The sequence below is a fragment of the Hemicordylus capensis genome, chromosome 16 (assembly GCF_027244095.1).
Source record: "Hemicordylus capensis ecotype Gifberg chromosome 16, rHemCap1.1.pri, whole genome shotgun sequence".
In the NCBI taxonomy this organism is placed as follows: Eukaryota; Metazoa; Chordata; class Lepidosauria; order Squamata; family Cordylidae; genus Hemicordylus; species Hemicordylus capensis.
In genome coordinates this window covers 16,163,384-16,191,220 of record NC_069672.1, presented here as the reverse complement: position 1 = coordinate 16,191,220, position 27,837 = coordinate 16,163,384, and the positions used below count along the sequence as shown (strand labels likewise).

The 27,837-nt window shown below is 53.8% G+C and overlaps 1 protein-coding gene across 6 annotated transcripts in view; it reads left to right on the top strand.

Moving 5' to 3' along the window:
- Positions 1-27,837, top strand: part of IGSF21 (immunoglobin superfamily member 21) — a 228,248-nt gene that overhangs the window by 180,274 nt on the left and 20,137 nt on the right. For all 6 annotated transcript variants that reach the window (XM_053280565.1, XM_053280564.1, XM_053280567.1 and 3 more), the window contains 2 exons: positions 4,975-5,096; positions 22,368-22,486. In XM_053280565.1, coding sequence (XP_053136540.1) covers positions 4,975-5,096; positions 22,368-22,486 — 241 coding nt within the window. The remainder of the gene's footprint in view (positions 1-4,974; positions 5,097-22,367; positions 22,487-27,837) is intronic.

Here is a 27,837-nt window from a genome sequence, read left to right as displayed (position 1 = left end):
ACAGAACTATTGCTGTAACCGGTGCTGGCTAGATTGAGGGAGAGAGTACTTGAGATAACATAGGAAGCTGCCATATACAGAGTCAGACCCTTGGTCCATCTAGCTCAGTATTGTCTACCCAGACTGGCAGCGGCTTCTCCAAGGTTGTAGGCAGGGGTCTCTCCCAGCTCTATCTTGGAGAGGCTGCCAACGAGGGAACTTGGGACCTCAGATGCTCTTCCCAGAGCAGCTTCACCCCTTAAGGGGAAGATCTTGCCGTGCTCACACATCAAGTCTCCCATTCAGATGCAACCAGGGCAGACCCTGCTTAGCTAAGGGGACAAGTCCTGCTTGCTGCCACCAGACCAGCTCTCCTCTCCTCACTTGTTAGCTGGAAGTGAGGGCACCACAGAGCCAATTAGATTTGGTGACGTGATGATGTCACCAAGCCAAGTCAGAGTGAACGGAACGTTCTCGCTCTGAATGGACAGACGCTTCCCCTCTCTTTTGCAGGCCCTCCTGGAATATGGAAATATAGGGACATGGAAACTGCCTTCCACTGAGTCAGACCCTTGGTCCATCTGGCTCAGTCTTCTCTACACTGACTGGCAGCAGGAGCCAGGGACTGAACCTGGGACCTTCTGTGTGCCGAGCAGGGGTACTGCCACTGAGATAGTGCCCCCTCCCCGTGTTTCATGGGGCAGTCATATCCTCTTGGCCCTAAATGGTGACACTTGTGGTCTCTGCACCCACCACCGTTCTCCGTACCAGGGATTCTGAGATGCTGTTAGTTCCCATCATCCCCTGCCAAGGACCATTGCAGCCAGGATGATGGGAATTGTAGTCAGCCCCATCTGGGAATCCCTGTTCCAGGGAACACTGCCCTCCACCTGTCTTCGGCGTCCAGCAGATATCCTCCCGTCGTTTGGCACCTGCCCTGTGCTTGTTCTTGGAGATAACTTTTTTCCAAAGACCAGCTTTCCTCCCCGCCCCGCCCTAGGAGCCTCCTTCCCCAAATAACCAGCTTGTTTGCTGCGTCCAGACCTGCGGAAGAGATTTCAGTAAAAAGCCCCAGCCGAAAGTGGACGTGTCCTTGAAAACCTCCCCGGTGCGTCTCCCCAAAGTGTTGGAGATTTACAGCCCGGATAATTCTCTCTGCGGTTCTTTATCTTGTGTATGTGAGAGTGTGTATTTTCTTTGCAATAAAACCTGGGCTTAGGCAAATAAATTTGAGGAGACAGCTTTACTGACAGCTCCCCGCCTGCCCCCCACCCCCAGTTCTCTTGTCATAAAAAAAAAGAGAAAAGGCGAGTGAAATTTCGGCTGGAAGGGACAACGCGGGGTGCATGCTAAGCGCCAGATGAAGGCCCGGCCCCTGCTGTGCAGTGGGTGTCGGCAAAAGTGTTGGGGAGGGGGGGGGACTCTCGCGGCTTTGATCTCCCCGGCTCAGGTCTGCTCAGCTCTGATCCAGGGAAGGGGGGAAATTAGAAGGTGACTCCAGAGCGGGAGCCGACCCGGGGAGATTGCCAAAGGACTCGGACTTGAAACGCTTCGGCGTCTCCTTCTTGCCTGAGGAAAGGAAGTGGCTGGTTCTGCACAGCATTAAAAAGAGAAGTCGCTTCTCTTGGCTTCCCTTGTCTGGGTACTCCGTGTCGGGAAGGGAGGTTTCGCTGTAGACCAGAGGTGTGGAAAGGGACCTGGGAGACCCTGGTGGCCAGTGCCCGGATCCAGCCAGTTGGGATGGGTGGGAGACCTTCCCCGTGAAGCGGAACGGCTGGAGGTTGGATACCGAAGAGAAAAGAGGAGTTTATACCATAATTTACTTACAGCAAGGCTACTCAAACTTGGGATCAAAAATCAAAATCCCATAGGAACACAGGCAGCTGCCATCTACCGAGTCAGGCCCTTGGTCCATCTAGCTCAGGATTGTCTTCCCAGACTGGCAGCGGCTTCTCCCAGGTTGCAGGCAGGAATCTCTCCCAGCCCTCTCTTGGAGATGCCGCCAGGGAGGGAACCTGGGCTCTTCTGCATGCCAAACAGATGCTCTGCCCCGAGCTGACAGCCCCATCCCCTCAGGGGAATCTCTCCCAGTGCTCACATGCGGCCTCCTATCCAAATGCAAACCAGGGCGGACAATTCATGCTCGCTTCCACCAGGCCAGCCCTCCAGCCTTTTTCCCGGGCAGAGCCTTCTTCCCCCCCCCCCCCCACTGCCACGTGCCCATCCACGCCGTCTCCCCACGTCTTTCCCTTTTTATTTATTTATTTCTCCCCCAGACGTTGCTCCTGGAGTGTATTAGCACCATCTGCGTTTTCGCATTTCCCGTGGAGGAGACATTTCTGACACAGCCTCCAGGTGCGTTATTTCATTAGCGGATTCGCGCCTTGTCGGGTATGATCTGGGAGACGTGGCCACGGAGACACCATCGTGGGAGAGAGCAGCAGCGTTTTGGAGCTGGCTGCCTTGGAAGGCTGAGATCTCCCTTCCCTCCTCCCTCTGCATCCGTCGATTGTCTTCCCACCTTTTCCTCTTTCCAGAGGGACCTGGGATCCTTCATGAGAGCTGCAGAGAGCAATCCTTTTTTCCACCCGTCTCTCTGAATATCTGTGCCCTTTTCGGTTAAGGCCCGAGATGGGCAGCTTTACCCACGCTTGCTTTAGAGTGACTCAGCTTCTCCTAGGGCCAGTCGTCGAGATGTAACCGAGCCGGCAACTCTGTCTTGGTTTTATATCAACAACAAAAAATTAACTGCCAAGGTTTTCCTCGAGAGGTTTTCCTGGGAGCTGTACTTTGAGAAGAGCACTTCTTGGAGATGCGTGGCTTTCTCCTTTTGGAACAATAAGGAGATTAAACTTTGGGATTTGCTGCCACCGGGTGTAGCGAGGGCCACCACCAGTCCAGATGTTTTTAAAAGGGAACCTAGGAAGCTGCCATATACTGAGTCAGAGCATTGGTCCATCTAGCTCAGGATTGTCTACCCAGACTGGCAGCAGCTTCTCCAAGGTGGCAGGCAGGAATCTCTCTCAGCCCGATCTTGGAGATGCTGCCAGGGAAGGAACTTGAAGCCTTCTGCCCTTCCCAGAGCAGCTCCATCCCCTAAGTGGGGGAATCTCTTGCAGTGCTCACACATCAAGTCTCCCATTCAAATGCAACCAGGGAGGACCCTGCTGAGCTAAGCATGAGCTACGTCATGCTTGCTACCACAAGGCCAGCTCTCCTCTCTTGTGCTGCGGATGGATGATGCCAGTAGCTCTGCCCCTGCTCCATATAAGAGAATCGCCGCTGGAAAAGGTGTCTCTTTGCTCCGTTAGCAGGGGTAGCTGTGTATTTCCACCAGGATCCGAGGGGCTGTGCCCCTAAACAGCAGGTGTTGGGGAACCCCGGCGGGAGGGTCCCTCACCCTCTTTCCCCCATTCGTGGGCTTCCCAGATGCACCTGGTGGGCCACTGGCCTGATCCAGCAGGGCTTTTCTTACCTGCCTCCAGTGGCCAGGATTCCACAGGACGAGGGATGGCCAGGGTCACTCTGTGGTGTCGAAATGCCCTCTGATTCTGCTTCAAGGAGAGAGCCAGAGACCCATTTGGGACCTGGAAAAATGCAATCTATGCATATATGTGTGTGGGGGGGAGATAAATAACTCAACATGTTCTGAAGCCGGCCTGCTCCCCCTGATGCTTGCGGAGACTTTAAAAGCTCTGCCGTGATCTTCAGAGCTCCGCGGTGGCACAAAGTGATTCCCTCGCCTGCTCCTGGCCCCTCCGGCAATTTTCCTGGCTTCATCTCTCTGCTGCAGGTCTTTGAACAGCTATTGCTGAAGTTTGCGGATCAAAGTTGGTTCCTTTCTTTTGCTCTCTCTTAAATCCCCCCCCCCCAAAAAAACCCCTCACTCTCTCCTTGGATGTTTCTTTCTCTTGCAACTTTTGTACGGAATTTATTTTTAAACATGCCCTAACCGTGGCGAGGCAGAATGAAGAATTCAGAGAGGAGGGCTGGTGGGGAAAGAATATTTTCGATTGCCGTGGCTGGCGGTGGGGGGAAAGATCCCGCTCCGGATATAATGTCCGAATCAGCAGCCAGGCGTGTTTAAGAAGAACGGAGAGCTTTGTGGTTGCAGGCCAAAGGCTGAGAAAACAAAGCTGTGGCCAGTATGTGTAGGTGTTTGTGCTGGGGAGAATGGCAAAGGCTTTGGATCGCGAAAGTGGTCGAGCCGGGGGCACCTAAAACCGGACCACTTTCCAGCACAGGAAGCGCATCTGTGCGAGAATCACTTGCAGACCCCATGGGATTGCCGTGTGGGTCAGTCACATGCATTGTGTGCTAGCTGTGCATGGAACTGTGATTGTCTGTGACCAGCTTGGGGGACCACAACACAGCTTGACAGGCTACCAAGATGGTCTTCTTGCTGCTCAGTGGTATTCCAAGGGGAAGCCCTAGTTCAACTGGTAGAGCACCTCTTTTGCAGGCAGAAGGATCTAGGTTTTACTTCCAGGAGATGCGGTAGCAGATGATGGGAGAGACCCTTCTCTCCTGAGGGGAGAGTTGCTGCCAGTTTGTGTACAGACCACAGTAGGAAAGAGGGACCAGTGGTCTGACTCATTAGACAGAAGCTTCATATATTCATATATAACGCATGGAAGGATGTTGAAATTTATTGTGTTCATAACTGCCCATATACTTGTACTTGGAAGAGCTAAAGTGGTGACTGGAAACCTGTGAGTCATAGGAACAGAGGAAGCTGCCATATACTGAGTCAGACCCTTGGTCCATCTAGCTCAGTATCGTCTTCATAGACTGGCAGTGGTTTCTCCAAGGTTGCAGGCAGGAGTCTCTCTCAGCCCTGTCTTAGAGATGCTGATGAACAGTGTCCCTGTGTATTTGCAACTTGGTGGTCCTCTGTTCTGTGTTATGAAGAGTTCTGTGAAATCTGTATGCCGGCTTGCTCCAAATAAGAAACTGCTTTGGCTTAATTTGTTCTTTCTGTGTTTCTCTGGGCAGGTAACAGATGGCGGAACCATCAAGCAGAAGATTTTCACCTTTGATGCCATGTTTTCCACCAACCAGTCACACATGGAGAATTATCGCAAGAGGGAAGACCTTGTGTATCAATCCACAGTGCGGTAAGCCTTGCCAGCTTCTCTGACTGAGTTTTGCTGGGATAGAGTTTTTGAGTTCTTCTCATTAGTAAAAAACTCTGAATATTCTAGGCTGAGCTGAGAAAAGAGGACCTCTTTTGGGTAAACCTTCTCTGGAATTTAAAAAGACTTCTGTAGTGAAAGGACTGCAAAAAAGTGTTTAAGCTGACTGTGACCCCTGATTGGCTAGGATATCTCTAGAATGTGACCCCTGATTGGCCAGGATGTCCCTTATGTCCTATGTCGGAAACATTGTCCTCACTCTAAATGAGGTGCTTTTCCCCAGTGATGTCAGCAAATAGTCAAATCTGACAGGCACTGTCTATTTTATTGTTTATTGTTAAATTTCTACTCCAACCTTCATTAAAACCATCTCAAGGCAGTTCACACAAAAGTTAAGACAATAAAAATTACACAATTAAAATATTAAGCTAAAATATAAAAATACAGATCAGATTAAAAAGATGGAAAACAAGCCCAATATAGCCATAAAAAATACTAAGCGGCAACAATAGAAACAACCATATAAAAGCCTGGGTAAAAAGCCAAGATTTGGATATGATGACATCACAAGATGTTGTGATGTCATCATCTCCTGTATGATAGGCTAGGATCCCTTGAGAACCAATGGATCAAAGTAGAAATGACTGCCAAAGCAGCAACCAAGAGGGGTAAAAGGAGCAGTGAATAGTGGCAGGGAAACTGAAAAAGTTGGGACAAATACTTCTAAGGTGAAGAGCCTACCTGGAGAGCTTTTGTCTGAGTCCTTTTATATTTAGTGGCTCCGTGGATAGGAGTTGATTCACTGCAAATCTCCTAAGAAATTATTCTCTCTTTCTTAACCTTGCTGTTAGGAAGTATGTTATAACGGAAGATCAAGACATTATTCAACAGTTAGAAATCACAGTCCAGATGTCTTTAGTTTGACTTTGGACAGATCCGAAAGGTGTCTCATTGTTAAAACTTGGCTGATCAGAACTTGGGATGTTGCCATGAGCAGAGAAACTCCTTCCCTGTCTTGGCTTCCATAGAGGCTTGTTCCCCCACCTATAGAGAGTTCTATTTTTGGAAAATGAAGATGTCAAAATGTTTAGTACTTCCACAACGATTATATTTCACACACGATCCGGTCTGCATTATGCGAAGGAAAAGAAAGCACTTGAAATAAAAATTAACGGCAAGGGAAGGGAAAGGAAGGACAATCATCTGAGCAAAAAATATCTGTCTTCCCCCAAACCCAAAACATTCCATGGAGGCAACAAAAGTTCTATGCAGAACCTGCCGCGGCTGCTTCCTGATTGGCTGGGGAGGCTTCAGGGAGAAGAAATCCACATTTACATATAAATGAAGATATTTACAAATTAATGTATTTTGAGGAAGACTGCAGCTGTCAAAGCGGCGGCCAGCCTTGTTTTGGGAAAGTGGAGAATGAAGGGAGGGAGGGTTGCTGGAGGGTTGCGTCACCATGGTTCCCAGTGACCACAGGCAGCATCCGACCCCAGGGTGGCTGCCCCACAGATTGCCACAGGGCAGTAAACCACATGGCCACCCCCAGAGTCTTTGGTGGGGCTTGAGCTGCTGGCCTGAGACAGGGAGAGGGGCAGAGGCCCTGCCCTACATGATGGGGGTGGCAGGTTCAGCCCCTGGCGCCTCCCCTGGGCAGAAGGTCCTTGGCAGGAGGGAGAAAGAGTTTGCAGCACCGGGGTTGGATAAAAAACATCCCACATCTGGACTTCTGTCCTTGCCTCAGCCCAGCAGGACGTCAAACACTCCTGCAGGCTTCTGCAGTGTCTGCCGGCCACTCCCCCGGTGACCGGCGACCCAGGCAGCTGGATACGATCGGCAGGAAATGGCACCGGCTTCCATCGATACGTTCCCCAACTGGCTGCATTGGTGAGGCAGGGAGGGCGTGTGGGGCACGGGCCCCCAGTGAATGCCTCGGAGCCCCATGACCTCTTCCGGGAAGGACGTGTTGCAGCAGAGACACCTGCACAGAGCAGTGGGCGTCGTCCCATGAAACGGAAGGTTGGGACATGGAGGGCCGACAAGAGGAAGCACTTTTCCACGGAGCGCATCATGAATCGATAGAATTCCTTGCCATGGGATGTGTTGATGGCCACCGGCTCGGGTGGCTTTAAAGGGGGCTTAGACAGATTCACGGAGCTACTAGGCTGGGGAATAGAGAGTATCTCCAGCCTCAGAGGCAGGGCGCCTCGAAATGCAAGTTGCAGGGGAGCAACCGCAGGAGGGAGGGCATGACCTCAACTCCTGCCTGTGAGCTTCTCAGGGGCACCTGGTGGGCCACTGTGGGAAACAGGAGGCTGGCATTTGAAAACACACATAATTATTCAGGAGGGGGGGGCACATTTTAATTACCCAAAGCGGGGCTTGGGGCCAGGGCTCGGATCTCTTAGGAGCCTAGGGCCGCCCCTGTCTCCCGGAGGGCCGTCTCATCCCCCTACCGGAAGCACTGCTTGCATTTCCTAGCCGTTCTCTGCGGAGTGGAAGTGGCTGCTTCCTCCAAGAGGAAGGAAGCCGCCACCACCACTTCCACCACCTGGGCAGTGGTGGGCAGACGGGACGTGGCAGGCTCCAGAGACGCAGGTCGGCTACCAGCGACTCATTCCACCGACTGGCAACGCAGCTGCTTCTCCCTGGGTGCTGGGAGAGAATCCCCCGCTGCCAACGCTCGCTTTTGTCCCGCTCGGCAGAGCAACCCGATTCTCCCCTCGCCGCCCCTCCAGAGCAAACCTTTTTTGGATGCTGGTTCACGTTTGAGCCTGGTGGCGGTGGGTTTTCGTAAATCTCCCCTTCCAAGCCCCGAGGTGGGAACGGAGAGCCGGAAGGAAGCCGGCAGTTCCTGCAAGTGGCGTTCCCGGGAGAGTTGTGCGTGTTTGTGTTTCCAAGAAACCAACAAGGCCGCGTTCCAAAAGGCGAGTGAGAAGGGGGCGGGAATCATCTTGCGTGTGGGGAGGCGAATCTTGCGGGAAGTGTTCCCCTCCTCCACCCACCCTCATTTTCAAGGCAGAGGTTTTTAGGCAGGGAGGTTCAAGCCGCTGCGGAGACCTCTCTCCTTCTCCAAGGCTCTGCTGGCCAGGGTCAGGCTGTTGCTGACTGCTCCCATCCCACCAGATCCTTCTGGGGAGCTCCCAGGCAAGAGGTCTGTGCCTGCCCTCCCTCCTGCTGCTGTGGCTCCCCTGCAACTGGGATGCTGAGGGATCTTGGCTGGAGCCATGGATAGGCCTGATAGACCCTGGCCTCTTCAAAGGATGGAGAGCTTTTCCCCTCTCCCTTCCTGGGCTTGACGGCTTGCAGGTGACGGGGTTTGCACCCACCCCTGCAAACTAAGAGGTGATTCTCTTCCTTGAGCAGAGGATACTGACTCAGGATACGGCAGCTTCCTATGTCCCTTCTTAGAGGGTGAGCCCCTTCCTACGGCCAGGGAACCATCTCCTCCTGCCTTTTGCTGTGCTTTGAGACCTCTTCGGGTGGAAAAGCCGTGTATACATATTTTACATGGTGGTAATAATTAATAATGGCCCCTCACTTGGAGACGTGTGGCTTGCCCTGGTTTCTGGCATGAAAACTGAGGGTGGGGGGGCAGGTTCTCCCCTGTCCACCCCTCTCTCCTTTTTCTTGCTCTCCTCCCTTTCCCTGCTCCCCGCCTGACCACATTCTGCTGATGCCCCCCCCCGCCAATGCTGCGAATTAATTACATCCTGTTCCGTTGCCTGGTGAAAACCTGCCGGCATATCCCCAGCCGGTGCCTCATCCCCTGTACCCTCCAGTTCAGCTGCTGTTGCCTTCTGCGGCGCTGCAGGGGAGGCGTTCAGAGACCCCCTCGGACCCCTTCTCCTCCCCACCCACCCACCCCCGTTTCCCCACCAAAGAGGCTCTCCCTTGCATCCAGCTCCCTTGGGAAATTGTTTGGCACCCTCTAGTGGAGCATGGGAGCCATTGCCAACTTCCGTGTCCGTTACGGGCAGGTGCAGAAGAGGGCCACCCGGAGGGCAGCCTGGCCCATTGGAGAGCCATGGGCGAGAGGCAGCCCTTGCTGAGTGGGCCCCCGTCGGCCTGCTGGCCCCCGTCCTCCAAGTCTGGCTCTCCAATCTCCTCCTTCTCCTCGCCCCGGCCAGCTGTTGCCCAAGTGCCTGGTCCCCTCTGCCGCCTGACCGCCGGCCGTGGCATGGAAGCCCTCTCTCTGCCCCCGGGGGATGGAGCTGCGGGGAGACGGAGGGACATAAAGGCCAGCCGAAAATAGCAAGGCGGCATCGCGGTGCAGGCGGGAAATAAATAAATAACTCTTCTCTTCTCTCCAACCCGCCCCCCGAGCAAGAAATCACTCGCAGGGATGTTGGCTTTATTACTAATTATGCCGTTGGCTTTGCAACGAGGGTTATAAAACCCAAACTGGGGGTATAAAAATGTTACAGAGAGGCTTAATTTAAGGAGGAGGCCGGGGATGCCGCGTCTCATCTTTGGGTGCTATTTCTTCAGAATGGGTCCGGACATATTTCAGCCCTTTGCTTTCCTTTCCTGGCGACGGAGGACGTAAAGTTGGCCAAGCGTCCCCACACCTGCTTCTGAGCTTGGCTTCTTTGCTGCTCTGGAATCTTGTCTCCCGGCTTGTGCTTGCAGATAGACGGAGATCCCCGCTGGATCAGACCTCACATCTATCCCACTGAGCATCCCGTGTCTCAGTTTGCTGGCAAAATGTTTCTGGAAAGTGCCCTAAGCAGGGCCTGGAGGCAACAGGGTCCCTTCTTGGGGCTTGTCTCCAGCATATCAAAGATGCCCTTGGAACAGGGAGCTTCTTTTAGCTATCAGGGCTAATTGGCATTCAGTTTTTAAAAGGAGGTCTTGTAAGCTCATGAACATCTTGGGGCAGTAAGATCCACAAGTCGGTTAAGTCTCAGGGATGGAGGGGATGAGGCCGTAGCTCAGTGGCAGAGTATCTGCTTGCATGCAGAAGGTCCCAGCCTGTTTCCATCCCTGGCAGCATCTGGGCTGGGAGAGACTCCTGCCTGTAACCTTGGAGAGCTGCTGCCCGTCAGTGCCGACAAGATTGAACTACACAGACCAATGGACTGACTCCATTTAAGGCAGCTTCCTTGCGTTGCGAAACATGGCTTCCTCTTGTCTAACCTGACCCAGGCGCCCGTCAGTTTCACCTGTGGTATCTTCGAGTTTAATCTAAGGTGTTGTGCCAGATGGCCTTCTGTGGGCGCCCTCATGCCTGAGTGGAGTTTGATGATCTTTGCAAGAGCTGAGTCGCTTCATCAAGCCCCTTTGCAAGAGCTCAGCTCCATGGCCAAGGAATGGAAATAAACAGGGTAAGGATCCAGCAAATACGCCGCAGACTGGCACTTGGTGGGGTTGCAATGAAGGCCTTGGAAAGGATATAGAGATGCTGAGATGTGTCTACACCTACAAAGATTAGAATTGTTCAGACAGTGGTTTTCCCCATGACGCTCTATGGATGTGAAAGCTGGACTTTGAAGAAGCAAGATAGGAAAACCATTGACGCTCTTGGACTTGGGTGCTGGAGAAGACTTTTGAGGAGACCATGGACAGCCAGGAAAACAAACCAATGGAGCCTAGAACAAATCAATCCAGGATTCTCACTCGAGGCACAAATGACCAGGCTCATACTATCATACTTCGGACACATTGTGCGAAGACCCAGCTCCCTTGAGGAGTCCATAATGCTAGGGAAAGTTGAAGGAAAAAGGAGAAGAGGACGACCAGCAGCCAGGTGGATGGACTCGATGACGACAGCCATGCATGCACCACTGAGAGACCTTCAAGGCCAAGTGGAAGACAGATCATCCTGGAGAAAATCTATCTATGTGGTCCCTAAGAGTCGACACCGACTTGACGGCACTTAATCAATCAAGCTTTGCAAGAGCTGAGTTGTTTGACTAAGCCTGGTGCTTCTGCAAGCGCTTACCTCCTTTGTCATTCAAGCTGTGTGTGTCTGTGTGTGTGTGTAGAGTCATGTCGCAGCAAAGACTGTCCTGTTAGCCCCAAATAGTGATCAGGCTCCGTAGCCATTTTGCCTGTCACGAAACTCACAACTGTTGTTCCCAAAGTGCCAGCCTGCTTTCTAGCATCCTGTTGAATTCCCCCCTTCATCAGCGACTCCTTTGGAGTTTTCCTTTCATGTGCTGACAGGTATAAAACGGGGGGGGGGGGGGCTGGCGTTGGGGAGTTGCCTGCCTGCTCTTCTGTGCCGCTCGCTGGCAGGAGCAATCCGCGGAGAAAACGGATCACGCCATGGCGACGCCGCTCCCCAGGGGGGCCCTGTGTTCTGCTCAGCCGCCAACTTGATTGTGGTGGAATTTTCTGACATGACTAATTATTGTTTTGCAAGTATTTCTGGGGCTTTACTAATTGATTACATATTCCCTGACTTGACACTTTCCCTTCTCCCTTCTGGAATGCAAAATGCAATCTCTCACCCCCTGCTTGTAAGACTGTTGTTTTGGAGGTGGTGTGTTTTTGGGGTTTTTTAAATATAAATATTATTGACTTTGTTCTCTTGATATTCTCTAAAGTGCATTTTTCACAGTCAGAGGGGACAGAACGGGAACTTTTCCTTTCCTTCTCTGATGCTTGACCCTGAAAAGCTCTTGCTGTGTTGCCAAGGGCATGTCACCGGGGTGCATTTGAGGACCCATCGACTGCCGGAGTGCCCACAAAGCGGTGGTGGAAATACAGCCCTGACCAGGTGCCTGAAATTCAAGCCCTCTCACCCCCCAGCAGGATTGGACTGTCAGTCAGGGACGGAGTGGGGGGCAGCCCCAAATAACTCCAGAGAAGGCAAGGAGAGCCCTGCTAGATCAGACCAAAGGGCCATCCTAGTCCCTAGTTACTTCCCGTCAGCATCTGCTAGCTCTGAGGTCGACTACCTCTGACTATGGAGGTTTCATTTGGCCACCATGATGAATAGCCATCCATAGATTGATGGAGCCTCCTCCTCCATGGATTTACCTATTTGGCGTCATCTTACTACAGCATCTCGGCTTCCATGCCAGGGGACGGAGCCAGCGTTGACCCTCCAGACCCTTTGCAGTTCAGCATATGTGGAGCTCCAGGCGTTCTAATGAGTGGGGCATGATTGTACTGAAGGAGGAGAGCTGGTCTTGTGGTAGCAAGCTTGAATGCCCCCCTTGGCTAAGCAAGGTCCACCCTGGTTTGCATTTGAATGGGAGACCATCTGTGAGCACTGGAAGAAATTCCCCCTCAGGGGATGATGGAGCCGCTCTGGGAAGAGCAGAAGTTTCCCAGTTCCCTCTCTGGCAACTTGGGACCTTCTGCATGGAAGCAGGCAGGTGCTCTTCCAAAAGCAGCCCCATCCCCTAAGGGGGATATCTTACAGGGCTCAGCCACGTAGTCTCCCATTCAAATGCAGGCCAGGGTCAACCCTGCTTAGCAAAGGGGACACTTTATGCTTGCTACCACAAGACCAGCTCTCCTCCCTGAACAACCAGGCTTGTTTCAGCATGCATACTTTTTTAGAGTCAGGCCCCCAACAGCCGAGGGGCGGGCCCTTGTACCTGGACCCTGAAACCAGGTCTCCGTTCAGCAGGACGTGGGTCCTGGCAGATCTCCCCGGGGGGCGAGGTCTGTGAGTCCCCGTTCCTCTAGGCTGCCCACTTCTCCAGCCCAGCCCTCCGCGCTGTCAGCGTGGTCCTCGTCTGCTCCCCCTCACCGGCGTGTGTTGTAGAACTAACCCAATTTGCAGGCAGAACGGTTTCTGCTGGCCCAGCACTGAGCCCTTAAAAGCCTCCGTAATTGTCGGCTTGGTTTGCGCAATTTGCCTGAATTACCGTGGCGCCGAGTCTGTTTGTGGTAGGGGTGCATTTTTCAGATTTGCCGCTTTCTCTTCTTGAAAAGCAAAACAGCCACCTTCCCTGGCTGCCTTAGAAAGGAAAGAGGCAGTTTTATCTCGGGGCTCGGAAGGAAGAGAGGTCCGTCTTCGAAGCTGCTGCCTTTGGGCCATTGTTGTGCTTGTTGCTGTCAAAACGTCCCCACGTGTTCGCTTGCTGCGGAGAAGGGGCTGTCTTCCCAGCTCAGCTGGAAGGTCAGGATGCACAGAGGAGCTTGGTTTCCCCTGGTGGATTATCGGCTCTAGGAACGATAGGGGGTGAGGTGGGGTCTTGGAGAGCCATTCGAAGTGCCTGCCGGGAGGAGGAATCGAGGCGGGCCACTTGATTGCCGGTCTGCATATAAGCAGTGCTTGCCATGGGGTGGAAATATGTCCTGAGCAGCAGCAAAATGGTGTCCGTGATTCTAGAGGGGCCACAATTCCGAGGGAGATGCTTGCTTTCCACACACCAGGTTTTCTGCTTGATCTTCACCTAGATGAGGTCGTCGTGGTGCCCGGCGGGGTGGGTGGCCGGCTGCAGCCAGGCCCCTCGCCAAATGGCTCATCTTCCCCTCCGGGGATGGAGCCGCTCTGGGAAGAGCACCTAGGTACCAAGTCTTCTCCCTGGCAGCATCTGCAAGACAGGGCTGAGAGAGAGATTCCTGCCTGCAACCTGGGAGAAGCCGCTGCCAGTCTGTGAAGACAATACTGAGCTGGATGGACCAAGGGCCTGACTATGGCAGCTTCCGATGTTCCTATGTGTGCCGAAGAGCCCCGTGGCCCCACTGGCCTCCCTTGGTGGGTTCCAAGATGGCCGCCGGGTGTCATCCACCAGATGTGCTTGGTAGCGTTCAGGATGGATGCAAGATACTGTCCACTGCAAAGTCACCCCAGACGTGTTGCCATAGCAACTGTGATGTAAGCTTGGCAGCTTCCAAGACACGTGTGTGTGTGTTGTTTTAAAAGTCATATGTGCCATAATTAATCGGTGACATGAGTTAATCATAAATGAATCTGTGGGATTCTCTGCCATGAGATGTGGCGATGGCCACCATCTTGGATGACTTGGAAAGGGGCTTGGGTAAATTCACAGAGGGCAGGGCTATCAGTGGTTTCTAGTCTGGCTGGCTAGAGGCTTCCGAGTCCCTGACAAACTATAATTCCCAGTCATCCTTGCACACACACACACACACACACACACACAAAATTTGTTGTCATCCTCCTACGGATATTTATATAACGCTTTTCAACTAAAGTTCCCAAAGCGGTTTACATAGAAAAATAAATACATAAATTAGATGGTCCCCTGTCCCCAAAGGGCTCACAATCTAAAAAGAAACATAAGGCAGATACCAGCGACCGCCACTGGAGGGATGCTGTGCTGGGGATGGATAGGGCCCGTTGCTCTCCCCCTGCTAAATATAAGTGAATCGCCACTTGAAAAGGTGCCCCTTTGCTCAGTTAGCAGTTAGGCAATAGGTTGAGGGGAAAGGGAGAGTAAAAGGAGTGAAGCAACTCAGAACTGAGTCTGTTTGCAAGCCTAGCTGACATGTAAAGCGATTCTGGCATGAGTTGTAAACAGCTCGTCCTTTGCAAACTGGGCAGGAGTCATTTCTACACACACCCCTCCCCATTCCAAAACCCAGCTCTGTCGTGGCCTCCCCCTGCCCCTGGCCTTCCTGTCCCTAAGTGCATCTCCTTCTCCGTCCCAGCGACCCAGCCCTGGCAACTGAGAGAGCAGAACTATCCATAAGAAGCCCAACTCCAGCCCAGCATCCCGTTCCCATTAAGAAGACCCCCCAAAGTCCTTGCTGTTGCTCCCTTCTTGGAAATTGGCTCTCGCCTTGCTGGTGCACAAGCCCCCAAGATCTCCTCTTAAAATACCATGTTCTCTGCGCTATTGAGAGTTAATTTCTCCCAGGGAGAAAGATGGGTGTTTGGAACACCTTGGGGACGCTGGGAAATATTTGAAGCCAACTGCTCAATAAATCATTTTCCTCCCCCAATGGACGCTGCCTTTTTCTTTTCCTGCACGAACGGCATTAAGCTTAAATTGCCATTGGAATGAATAGCAAAAACCACAATGAACGCTCAGTGCTAAACTCCCCAGGCCCTTGGCAGGCTTCAGCCGTGGTGATGCTGCGTCTGCAGCAGATGGAGGCCCTTGCTTTGCGGAGAAGCGCTGTGGGCAGGATTGGGCAGGTACTCCTCCCAGTGGCGAAGGCCTTGCAAGGTCGTTGTGTGGAGAGGGAGGGGGAGATATTGAGAGCCACACTGGACAAGAACGTTGTGACTGAACTGCCTGCTTTAAAAAGTTGTAGGGCTCCCGATTCAGATCAGAGGGGTACCAAATATAGGGGTCCCCGAAGGGGGACAAGCATCAGGAATAGCAGGAGCTTAAAGCTCCTCTCCAAAGCTCTTCCCTCCCACCCCACCACTCCACAGAAGGCTTTTCTCTTTCCACTCCATTACCTTCTGCCCCCCATTTCCCCTTCCTTCCTTTTCTCCTTCCCCACCACCCCCACCCAGACAGATAAGTTGTGACGGTGGTGAATTATCTTCCATTTCCTTTTGAGCACTCAGGTAATTAAGGGTGGGAACAGATGGTAGAGAAAGTCGTTGCAAGTGGCAGGCCCATTAAAGTAAGCTGCCAGTTTGACAGCTCCCTTTAAGGGCACGGAGGTTGCTAATTTGAAATTGCTGCTGCTGAGATCGCCATCCTGGGGGCTCTCCCGGCTTCAAGAGATGCGGCAGTGCTGGGCAGATTGCATCCGGCACCTTTCTGCTTTCTTGAACCGGAAGGACAAGCCTGAGGCAGACAATAACTTTTTCAGAGAGTTGGACCAGAGAGAATGGAAGAGCCCAGCTGGGTGAGGCCCAAGGGCCTCATGAAGGCAAGAAAGAAGTTTTTTTTTAAATTGGAGGAGGAGAGCCGGTCTTGCTTACATCCAGACTAAGTTACTCATGAGAACTGCAGAGCCCCTCTCAGCCCTATCTTGGAGCTGCCCGGAGTGGCCCCCTCCCCTAAGGGGAATCTCTTCCAGTGCTCACACATGCAGCCTCCCATTCAAATGCAAAGCCAGGTGGCCACCCTGCTTAGCAAAGGGGACCATTCCTGCTTGCCGCCACAAGACCAGCTCTTCTCCACTGTATGGGTGTTGAACTTAACATGTGAATAGGGCTTAGGATTCTAGAAAGCTCCCAGGCCAACGGGAGAGGTTAGCTGGACACCCTGGCCTGTGTTTTTGTCTAATGCCACACGAACCCTGAGCTGCAGAGGAAATCCTGTTGAACACACCAGCCCTGTTAGCTAGGTTGAAGAGGGACTTGGGTGCCGAGGGAAATTTCCCCCGCCACCGCCACACAAGCACCTGCCATGCTCCCTTAAACAGCCATCCTTCTGCTACTGGGGGGAAATCCGCCTAGCTCAGCCATCCGAGGGGAAGCTTTAAGCCCCAAATTGTTTTTTGGATTTATGTACACGCCGAGGAGCCCTCTTTCTTCCCCTCTCCCTTCTTTGGCATGCTGTGTTGGTAACTTATGCATCCAGCGCTCATTATGTGCACTCAGCTTGGCTTACCGGCAGCCGGATCGACACAAGTTGCTGGGAGAATCACCAGCCCCCTCCGTGCCACGGAGATGAACGGTGCTTGGCTCTTCTTAATGAAGCGTCGGCAGAAAAATGTTGCTCTGGGCAGCTTCCTTCGCTGCAGGTTCCTCCCCCCCCCTTCTTTTTTATGATGATGATTCTTTCTAAGCAAATCAAGTCCACCAAAGAGAGAAAAAAGTTGAGGATTTGGAGACCTGGAAAACCGTACGAAGTAAACAAGTCCGTTTCTTCGAAGCCTTAAGGGCTAGAAACTTGGACGTTTTTCTCACATCACAGCTGAAACCCATCAGCCAGTCTGGGATAGTAGCTGAGGAGGCCGCCCACAGGAATATCTGTTATGACACTAAACTATTCAGGGTAGTGGAATCCAGAATAGAATGTGATGTGCTCCAAAAAGATCTCTCCAAACTGGGGGAGTGGGCAACAAAATGGCAACTGTGCTTCAGTGTGATTGATTGATTAGGTCCCATCCAGTCGGCGTCGACTCTATGAGTGACCACATCGACAGATTCTCTCCAGGACGACCTGTCTTCAACTTGGCCTTGGAGCTCTCCCAGTGGTGCATTCATTGTTGTCGTAATTGAGTCCATCCACCTTGCTGCTGGTTGTCCTCTTACCTTTACAACAAGTCTAAAATGATGCATATTGGGGCAAAAAACCCAACCTCTGTCACATAAACCCAACTTGTGTCACAGGCTGATGGGGTCTGAGCTGTCGGTGACGGACCAGGAGAGAGATCTTGGGGTCGTGGTGGTCAATTCGTTGAAAGTATTGACTCAATGTGCGGCAGCTGTGAAAAAGGCCAATTCCATGCTAAGGATCATTAGGAAGGGGATTGAAAATAAGAATGCAAGTATTATAATGCCCTTCCACAAGTCTAGGGTGCAGCCACATCTGGAGTACAGTTCTGGTCACCGTATCTTAAGAAGGACATTGTAGAACTGGAGAAGGTGGAGAAGAGGGCAACCAAGATGTTCAGGGGCCTGGAGCACCTTCGTTATGAGGCCAGGCTACAGCATCTGAGGCTCTTTAGTTTGGGAAAGAGGTGACTAAGGGGAGGCATGATCAAGAGGTATAAAATTATGCATGGACTGGAGAGGGCGGACAGAGAGAAATGTCTCTCCCTCCCTTACAGCACTAGAACCAGGGGTCATCCCATGAAACTGAAGGCCGGGAAATTTAGGACTGACAAAAGGAAGTACTTCTTCACACAGCACATCATTAACTGATGGTATTCTCTGCTACAGGATGTGGTGATGATGGCTGCTAACTTGGGTGGCTTTAAAAGGGCCTTAGACAAAGTCATGAAGGACAGGTCTCTCAGTGGCTACTAGTCTGGTGGCTGTGGGCCACCTCCAGCCTCAAAGGCATGATGCCTCTCAATCCCAGTTGCAGGGGAGCAACAGCAGGAGAGAGGGCAGGCCTTCATCTCTTGCCCGTGGGCTCCCCAGAGGCATCTGGTGGGCCATGGTGGGAAACAGGATGCTGGACTAGATGGGCTTCCTTGGGCCTGATCCAGCAGGGCTGCTCTGATGGTCTTATGACAGGACTGTGTTCAGCATCTCCCTTCTTCCAAAAAGCGGCCACTAATGAATTGGGGCCAGGTAAATGGACAGAGTTGCCTTCTGCAGAGTCAGATCTTTGGCCCACCCAGCGCAGGATGGTCTTCACTGACTGGCAGCATTCCTCCAGGGTTTCAGGCAGACAAAGGTCATTCAGAGCCCTACCAGGACACACCAGGGATTGAACCTGGGACCTTCTGCATGCAAAGCTGATGCTCCGCCACTGAGAAATGAATATGAGGTTTCTGCTTTCTGCTGACTTTGGCCCACCCAGTTCAAGATTGTCTACACTGACTGGCAGCAGCTCTCCAGGGTTTGAGAAGCAAGTATTTCCCAATCCTTAATGCATCCCGACCGGGTGATTCCAGGCTCCAAAATCCAGAGAGGAATTCCGACGAGGAGCACTCCCAAAGTTTCCCTAGCTGAGGAATGCGGCCTCAAGAAGACCGGTCGGTCTGTTCTCTGAGCACACACCAGGAAGGAGAAATAAACCTCCGCACTCCAAACGTGGAAAGGAACGGAACTCAACCCTCCCCAGGTGCCGAGGCAGAGGGCACCGGTTCCTCCTTCCGACGGGTCGCTGGATCTCCGCCGCCGGTGCAGTGAAGTGTCCTAATGGAACAGAAGTGCGGCTAATTATCACAGGAGCTCAGGAAAGCTGCTCACGCTAACCCTAACCTTTGCTGCCAGGGCGGGGTGGGGGCTTTTGAAGCAAATGCATCTTTGTGGGCGAAGCAGCCCGTGCTTGGGGGTCTCCATTGCCAAGGCCTTTCCATCCCGCCCTCCTGCCTCACTCCCCCCCTGCGCTCCCCACAACTGCTAGTTTCCTTCACTCGTCGGATGGAAGTGGTGAGGGCTCCGTCCTCTCTCTCCTGTTCCAGCCCGTCTTCCGCCGGACCCCCCTGCCCTGGATGTGCGCCCAACCCACGGAGTGATTTTTATGATTGCCGCAGTTCTGAAGCGAGAGGAGATGGGGAAGGGGGAGGCTGTGGAGGGGGGGGAGTCGCTAATGGGCTTTTAAAGGCTTTGGAGGGTGAGTTCAACACCCACTAAAAGGAGCGATAAAAAGCGCTCAGCTCTGCACAGAGACACGCTCCGATTCCAGCAGCTCAGCTCCCTTCCTCACTCCTTCTCCGGCTCCTCCTCGGCTCTGCCTTTGCCTGGCGGATTAATTGGCCACGCTCAGAGATGCCTGGATCAACCAAACATATTTAAATCAGACACATTTGCTGATTTGCTTCCCATGGAGTTGGGAGCAGCCACCGAATAAACGCCAGCTGTTTTAAATCACAAGTCATTGCAAAGATAAGGGCGGTGGCGGTGTCGGGGGGGGGGAGAGAGATGGTATCATAGCTATAAAAGGCTGAAAAACAATTCGGTATTGCTTGCCCGCCAGCCTGCCCGGCCATTCGCTGAGGGGTTGTGATGCCACGGAATGTTCACATGCATTCCAGCTGCTCAGGGGATCATGTCAGCGATAGGATGTTGAAGAACCGTGACGTTTGGGGAAAGGGAGCCACAAATCACACCCTTACATGCAGTGGAAAGTTCCAGCTCCGTGGCATGTGTGGGGCGAATAGACGTAGGCAAGTGTCTGAGGTTGACAACATTTGGCTTTGAGACCAGGGGGCAGAGCTTGGGGAGTGGACAAGGGGTGAAACCTGAGCCAGGTTTGGGGACGGGGCCGTCGCTCAGTGGTAGAGCATCTGTTTTAGGAACATAGGAAGCCGCCATATACTGAGTCAGACCCTTGGTCTATCTAGCTCAGCATTGTCTACCCAGACTGGCAGCGGCTTCTCCAAGGCTGCAGGCAGGAATCCCATTCAAATGCAAACCGGGGGGTTGCTAACGGGCCCTCTCCACCCCCAGTACAGTACCCCTCCAGTGACTGTTGCTGTCTTACGTTTCTGTTTAGATTGTGAGCCCTTCGGGGGACAGGGAGCCATCTTATTTATTTATTATTTCTCTGTGTAAACCACCCTGAGCTATTTTTGGAAGGGCAGTATAGAAATCAAATAAATAATAGTTGGAGGGCTATAGGCCACCTCCAGCCTCCGAGGCAGGATGCCTCTGAGTTCCAGTTGCAGGGGAGTAACAGCAGGAGGGAGGGCAGGCCCCTTTCAGATCCTGCCCATAGGCTTCCCAGGGGCATCTGGTGGGCCACTGTGCGAAACAGGATGCCGGACTAGATGGGCCTCCTTGGGCCTGATCCAGCAGGGCTGTCCTGATGTTCTTGCGTCCTTGTGCCGGTTCCCCCCAGCGGTGGCCTTGCGTCCCACCCTCTCTGCTCCTCCTCCCCTGCAATAACACAATTACTTAGCCTTCCGAGGAGCTGTCAGTGTTGGTAAACTCCAGCTGCTAAACTGCATTACACAGATCTCTCCTTAAAACCTTCTGCAGTATATTAATAGTTTATTGATCCCTGAGCCCCACCGCTCTGTCCCGGCCCCTCGCCTCCCCCACCCACCTCCCCCCCCACCTCCGCTTATCTGAATACTGACTACTAACCAGACAGCCGGTCGATGGCACTCAATTCCCCGGGAAAAAAAATGTTCTCCTGCCTACTTAATCCACTTTGGGGCGGGGAGGCGACTCCACAGGGAGCTTAGGCTGCAGAGGTGAAACACTGTGCTCAGTGGAGACCGTCGGAAGCCAAGGCCTGCGTCTTTTGCGATGACCCCCCCCCAAAGAGATGCAGCCCCCAAACGCTAGGGCTGCAGCAACCCCCCATGGCTAATTAGGAAGATAAAGTTCGCCCTGCCAAATTGGGCCAAGGTGGGTTAAAACCATCTGGCCCAGTCCTCAGTTTCCAACAGGGGCCAGTCGAGTGCGTCTCGGAAGCCCTCCAGTTCTAGCGGCCTTCCCGGGGTTCACAGCAGCTGAGAGGTCCGTGGAACTACCAGTGGATTTCTCTCCTCATTCCTCCTTGAGTTGGGCTAATCTGCCACTTGAGTCTTTGCTTCAAGGAGGGCTGCTGCCACCAGTCAGAGCAGACTGCGCCAGTAGGTGGGCGGAGGGTCTGACTCAACAGAAAGCAGCTTCCAATGTCCATAGGAGGTCATCCTTTACAAGTGAGGATACCAAGATCATCAGAAGAGCCCAGCTGGATCAGGCCCAAGAAGGCCTCTCTAATCCAGCATCCTGTTGCCCAGAGTGGCCTGCCAGATGCGGCCGAGAAGCCCACAGGCAAGGGGTGAGGGCATGCCCTCTCTCCTGCCATTGCTCTGGGATTCAGAGGCCTCCTGCCTCTGAGGCTGGAGGTGGCCTATAGCCGTCAGTTCTAGTAGCCATCGATAGACCTGCCCTCCATGCATTTGTCCTTGTAAAGCCATCCAGGCTGGTGGCCATCACCACGTCGCGTGGCAGAGAGTTCCATGTCGTCCTTGACTGCATCTCCTCTTTTCTCCGGTTGGCTCGCCCACCCTTCTCGCTCTCCCTCTCCCTCTCGGATGCTCCTTGTGCCCAGAAAAGGACCCGTCCCTCCTCTCCATGGAGGCTCATTTTCTGAAGCAGCCTTCGGCCCGGATGTAATTGGAGTTCTCCACTTGCCCTCCCCAAACTTTGCCTCCCGAGGGTGCCGCTTTCCATTGATTAACTTGCAATCTGCAGCCCCGCCGGTCGGTGCCATCAATCTGTCTGTTGCTAGTGAGGCGCCTTCATCACGGTGCTCCACAGAGACCCATTTTTCCCTTCCCCTTCCAAATTGGACTCCACAATGAGGTAAGGGACACTTTGATTTTCGGTTGCTCCCCCTCCACGGCCTTCTCGGCTCACTCTCCCCTCCCCTCTTCTTAGACCTGTTTTTAATTTAAAGTTTTGTCACTTGATGAATTTAATATCGGACCAGAGCGGTGTCAGGACCGAGCACCGAGGTGAGGAGAGATCAATCCGTCCCTCGGCTTAACCCCTCGCTCCCGAGCGCCACGCAGACGTCTTTCTGCTCTTCCTTAGCCGTTTGATGGCCTCATTTTCTCTTCCTCTCCCCTCTCCTTCTGCTTGGAGACTCATGAGAGTTCTTTTTCCCCCTTTGCAAATACTTCTTGGCAAAATCTAGGTTGGGGGGTGAAGCAGTACTGATTTTTAGCTCCTCTTCTGAGCCGTAGCAACGCCCTTCGAGCTGATTCAGGAGCGAGGTTCAGCTAGACTTGCAAAACAGAGATGTTTTATTATTGTCATCATTTTTATTTTTGTTTTATTATTACCATTTCTTGCAGGCTTCCTGAGGTCCGGATCTCTGACAACGGCCCCTATGAGTGCCACGTGGGGATATACGACCGAGCGACGCGCGAGAAGGTGGTGCTAGCATCGGGCAACATCTTCCTCAACGTGACCTGTGAGTGGAGATCTTCCCATTTATGTCTTTGAAGGGCATGAGGCTAAGTTGGTGGGGCAAAGATCCATCATGACCAGCTGCCCTTCTGCTGAGTCAAGTCCTCGGTCCGTCGAGCTCCGGGTTGTCCACAACAGCGGGGAGCAAACTTGGCCCTCCAGCTGCTGTTGAACTACAATTCCCATCGTCCCCAGACACCATTGGGAGTTGTAGTCCAGGAACAGTTGGAGGGCCAAGTTTGCTCGTCCTCCTGGTTGGCACAGACTGGCAGCAGCTCTGTGAGATTTTAATCAGGAGTCTATCCCTGTCCTCGCGGGAGATGCTGCCGGGGACCGCACCTGGGGCCATCTGCATGCCACAGAACCATCATATTCAGCCGCAGTATACCTGGTTCTCTCCAGCACATGTCAGTCCCAGGCCTTGAGGCACCAGGCTGTGGAGAGAAGTCTGGGGTCAGTCCCGACACCCTTGGCTGCTTCTCACTTAGTCAATATTTTCAGTCCAGTTAAGTGGCCAAAGCAAAAGAGACGGCAGGAGATGGTGGTCGTCTGTGACGGCCTGCCACGAGCTAAGAAGACCCCCCACCCAACTGCCCCCTGCCCGCCACCTCTATTTCTGAGAGGTGCAGAGACAACGTAAGATTTCCCGACACCACCACCACCACCGATGCAGCCAGCCAGCCAGCTCACCCAGTGGTTCTAGGCACCCAACCGCCACCTGCCTGGACCCAGAGCAGCAAGACCAAAGAGGGTGGAGCAAAAGTGACTCCTCAGATTCACAGCCCCATTCGGCAGCGACTCTGGAGAGGGCATTGCAGGGATTCGGAGAGACGGAGAAATCCACCCACCCATTCACGGGAGGCTTGCCCTCACAGCTGGCCAGATCAAGGGAAAGGGACTCAATTTCTGCCTTTCATGCGCTCTCCTAAAACCCGTAGGCAAGTTTCTCTCGCCGCCGCCCCCCCAAAAAACGCTCCCTGGTGTTTCAGCGCCCCACCCCTCCAGATTCTGCTGCCAGCCTCTGAAATCCGAGCCACAAGTCTTCGAGCGAGCAGGCCGCTTTTGCACACAGGCAGGGTTAACAGCCGGCCCTCTGCACCGCCGGCCCGAAATATGTCTTTGACAATCAAGAGAAGGCCGTGGCGGAGGGAGCCCCAGCAACGGCCCGGCACACACCAGCTGTCCCTCGCAGTCCTAATCCAGCCCCGATACCGGGGGGAGGTAGCCGGGCAGCCGCGGAGTCAGCGGGCCACGCTTGCCGTCGCCAAGAGGGCAAGGCTCCATCTTGCTTGTTTGGGTAGCGCGCAAGTCATGACGGCACCGGCCCTGCCAGGGAGCAGCGTGGAACAGATGTTGCGGTTTATATTTACTGAGCGGCTTCGTCTGCCGCACGGGAACCCGGAGTTGACAAACGAGCTTCCCCCACGCTGGGGCGGACTCTGCATCGGCACCAGCTGCTGCCGGGCTGCGTGCAGCTGGCCGCCCTCCCGAAATCTGGGAGTGGCGCAGCGAGCCGGCCTGCCTTTCTCTCTTGCAACGGGGGACGTTGAAGTCCCTGCCGGAAGGAGCCGTTCAGCGGGAAAGAGCCGGCGAGGAGTATCGTTGGCGAGGAGGTGCAGTCTGCCGCCTGGGGCCCAGCGTGACTGATTGGGGCCCTTTTCCTCAGGTGGACTGGAAAGGACGGATTTCTGGGGGTGAAGCTGGGAAAATGGACTCTGCCCACATGTCTCGGCATCAAACCTGCACAGCCCAGAGGGTAGAGATCCAAACTGAAGGGGAGGAGTGTAGCGCCAGGATAGATCCCCTGCTTGGCATGCAGAAGGTCGCCGGTTCCATCCCTGGCAGCATCTCCAGGTAGGGCTGGGAGAGACCCCTGCCTGGAACCATGGAGAGCTGGTCTGGTGGTAGCAAGCTTGACTGGTCCCCTTAGCTAAGCAGGGTCTGCCCTGGTTGCTTATGAATGGGAGGCTAGAAGTGTGAGCACTGGAAGAGATTCCCTTCAGGGGATGGAGCCGCCGCTCTGGGAAGAGCAGAAGGTCCTGTGTTCCTGTGCCACTCAGAGTAGACAGTAGTGGGTTGGATGGCCCAAGGGTCTGATTCGGTATAAAACAGCTTCGTCTTCATCTCTCCGTGCCAGAGCATCTGCTTGGCATGCAGGAAGGTCCCAGGGTTTCGATCCCTGGCAGCCTCTCCAGGTAGGGCTTGGAGAGACGCCAGTCAGTGTGGACAATACTGAGCGAGGCGAAGCGAGGGACGGACTCAACAGAAGGCAGCTACCAAGGCCTCCCTCTGTGCTGCGGCTCTGCATTTTGCCACTTGCGATACCGTCCAACATTTCATGGCTGGCGCGCGCGTTGGGAAGGGCTGGTAGCATCCTGTTAGGGTTTCCAGGCCCCCTTCCGTTTGCTTTCGTTTGGCTTGGCTTGGCTGTTCTTGTGGGGCTCTTGATTTAGTGGCTTCAGTAAAAGGTGGCAAACACCCCAGAAGATAAACAGAACAAAACATACGTCTTCTCGGCCAGTTTCCTGACTCAATTTGAACCCTTGCGGATAGCTTGGCGTGCCGGAGAAGGACCCAGGTCCACTCCCTGGCAGTACCTCCAGGTAGGGATGGGAATGACCCTCCTCTGAAGCCCTGGAGAAGCTGCTGCTGCTGCCAGTCAGTGTAGACAATACTGAGCTGGAGGACCAATGCCCTGACTCAGTAGACGGCAGCTTCCTATGCAACCTGTGTAGCTCCCCACCCAGGATTCCTCTCTGTTGGGTGGGGGGCCCATTCCCTGGCTCTGTAAGAGAAGCCTGACGCACCGTACAGCCGTATCCATGGCAACCACCCAGTGGTTTAAACTTGTCTTTCTCCCACCCACCCGCCCGCCTGCCCTTCTGCCTTTGCCGTCCTCTTCCAGGCTGGAGCCTTCTGGCAGCTCATTACTGGGCAGGAAATGCAGGTCTCCCCTGCCGGTTCTTGGCCCTTCATGGCTGCCGCATGAGTCGCCTGGCCTTTCCGGTGGGTGTCTTTGAGCCCGGCCCCGCTCCCAGAAACAGCAGCCCAAATGCCCAAAGCTCACGCCGCCCAGCAAGCTCCGCGCGGCTTTGGCCTCCATCTTCTTTCGGCATCCTTTCACCATTAGGGCGGTTGCTGCTCTGGGAAGAGCATCTAAGAGGTTCCCAGTCCCCTCCCTGGCAGCATCTCCAAGATGGGGCTGGGAGAGATTGTCCTGACTGCAGCCTTGGAGAAGCCGCTGCCAGTCTGTGAAGACAATACTGAGCTTAGATGGACCAAGGCTCTGACTCAGTCTGTGGCAGCTTCCTCTGTTCCTATGTTCCCAAAAACATCCTGAGGGATTTTCTAGAAATGGGGCTGAACATCCTCTCTTGCCTTATTCCTCTCTGCAAGTCTCAGTAGGTTCCGTGGACTCAAAAGGGGGGTCTTGTGCCACCTTCAAGACTAACCGATTCCTTGTGGTGTTGTCTTTTTCTGGGCTGGAGCCCGTTTTGTTAGATGCATTAAAAAATTAGTTAACGGCGGGGCCAAGAGGCCACGAGGCGCAAGAGGCCGGCTTGCGACATTTCCCACGCAGAGCTCCAATGGAGACAGCAGAAGTAGTCTCCCGGGATTTGTGTTATCACTGACGACTGCTCTTGTCCGGGTCACTCTGCCTGTCTTGTCTACATTTGAGCTTTGCCTAGAAATGTCAGCAGCTGCTGGACCTCTTGAGTTCCAGGGCCTCTTGCCCTCGGTGTTTGCATTTCTCTCATTTGTTCTTTGCAGCCTTGGAATGAGGCAGCAGGCAAGCCCTTCTCTCTCCCTTTCTATTCCTGCCTGCTCCGAAACCCTGCAGAGCTGCTGCCAGTCAGAGTAGGCCATCCTAAGCCCGGAAAAGAGGAAGCTGCTTTATACTGAGTCAGGCCCTTGGTCCGTCGAGCTCGGGACTGATCCTGCAAAGCAGGGGCTCTTCCACTGAACTGCAGCCCCATCCCCAGAGGGGAAGGTCTTACAATGCTCGCGTGTAGGCTCCCATCCAAATGCAAACCAAGGGCAGCCCCTGCTTAGCGCAGGGGACCGTTCATGCTCGCGACCAGAAGACCAGCTCTCCTCCCCAACAAGGGGGTCCTCACAAACAGGCCGACTGGATTAACCAGCCGCCTGACTCAGTCGAAGGGCGTTCAGAGGGGTGTCTGCCAGGAACAGAAAGTCCTTGTGCCACAGGAAGACCTACGTTTGAAGGAGCCCCGGTTGCTTCAGAATAAGTGGCACGCCTGACCTTTGGAGCTGGGAAGCGGGCCCCGTCTCCCACACGGCCGGTTGCGTAACTGGCTCCAGCCTTGCAGAAAAAGACAGAGCCGCAAATGAGGTTGTGTGTGCCCTATGGGAGACTGTCCTCCCCCTCAGAGGTAGCCAAGCCTATCAAGCGGCCTTAATAGCAAGGAAGATGCCGTGCCGAGGGCAGCAGCCAGCTGTAACCTCAGATGCACCCACCTGCAAGGAGTCTGCCCTGCTTCTGACAGGACTGTGTGTTCTTCCTGGCACTTGGAAGAAAATAACTGGCCATTTCTGAAGGGTGCTAGCCAGCCGGCTAGCTACTCTCAGAGTGTCAGTGGTGAGGCGAGCCATTGACCACAAGGCCAGCTGCCTTTTTGAGGGAGTGTTCTTTGTACTTCCCCACTAGGTGGCACTGGAGTTCCTGTAAGGTGTGTGGACCACACTGGCATCTAGTGGCAGAAAGCAGGCATTACAACGCAGATTTAGCTAAATCTGCCTTGTAATGCTCCCTTTCCACATTCCTTGTCCGCATTCCTCGTCTCCCCAGCAAGGTGGGGGAGTTCTCCAGCAGGGCAAGGGGCACGCTTGAGCTGTGCTTGCTGAGGCAGTGAGAGAGCTATCCAGCCAAGGAACTGGCACTAGCCTACGCAGCTGGAAGATGCTGCACCAGCAAGCAAAGCAGTTTCTTCCTGGCTGCTCCGCCAAAAAAAGAGCTGAATTGCCGGATCCTGCAGCCTCGGTCGGTCAGCTCTTAGGGTGCACTCCAGCTATAAGCACCACCTCTAGCTAATATTTCAGCTGGGACAGCGTGTTAATGGAAGCGGGCGTTTAAACTCACTTCACAAATCAGGAAGTGCCCGGCTTCCCTTGGCCAAGGGTCTGGCAGTGTCTGCCACCCTCCTCTCAAAGAGATCGACGCCTCCGAGCTCTCCCTCCCTCCCCCCCCCGCCATCTCAGTAGCCCCGGGGTTCCAAAGCGAGGCCAGTGACCCCCCGCGACAGCCGGGCAGGAATAACTCATTTCCTAATAGAAAGCCTGGTCCAGACTGCAGGATGTAATTAACCGAGGGGCTCCTGCAAGAGACCTTCCCGC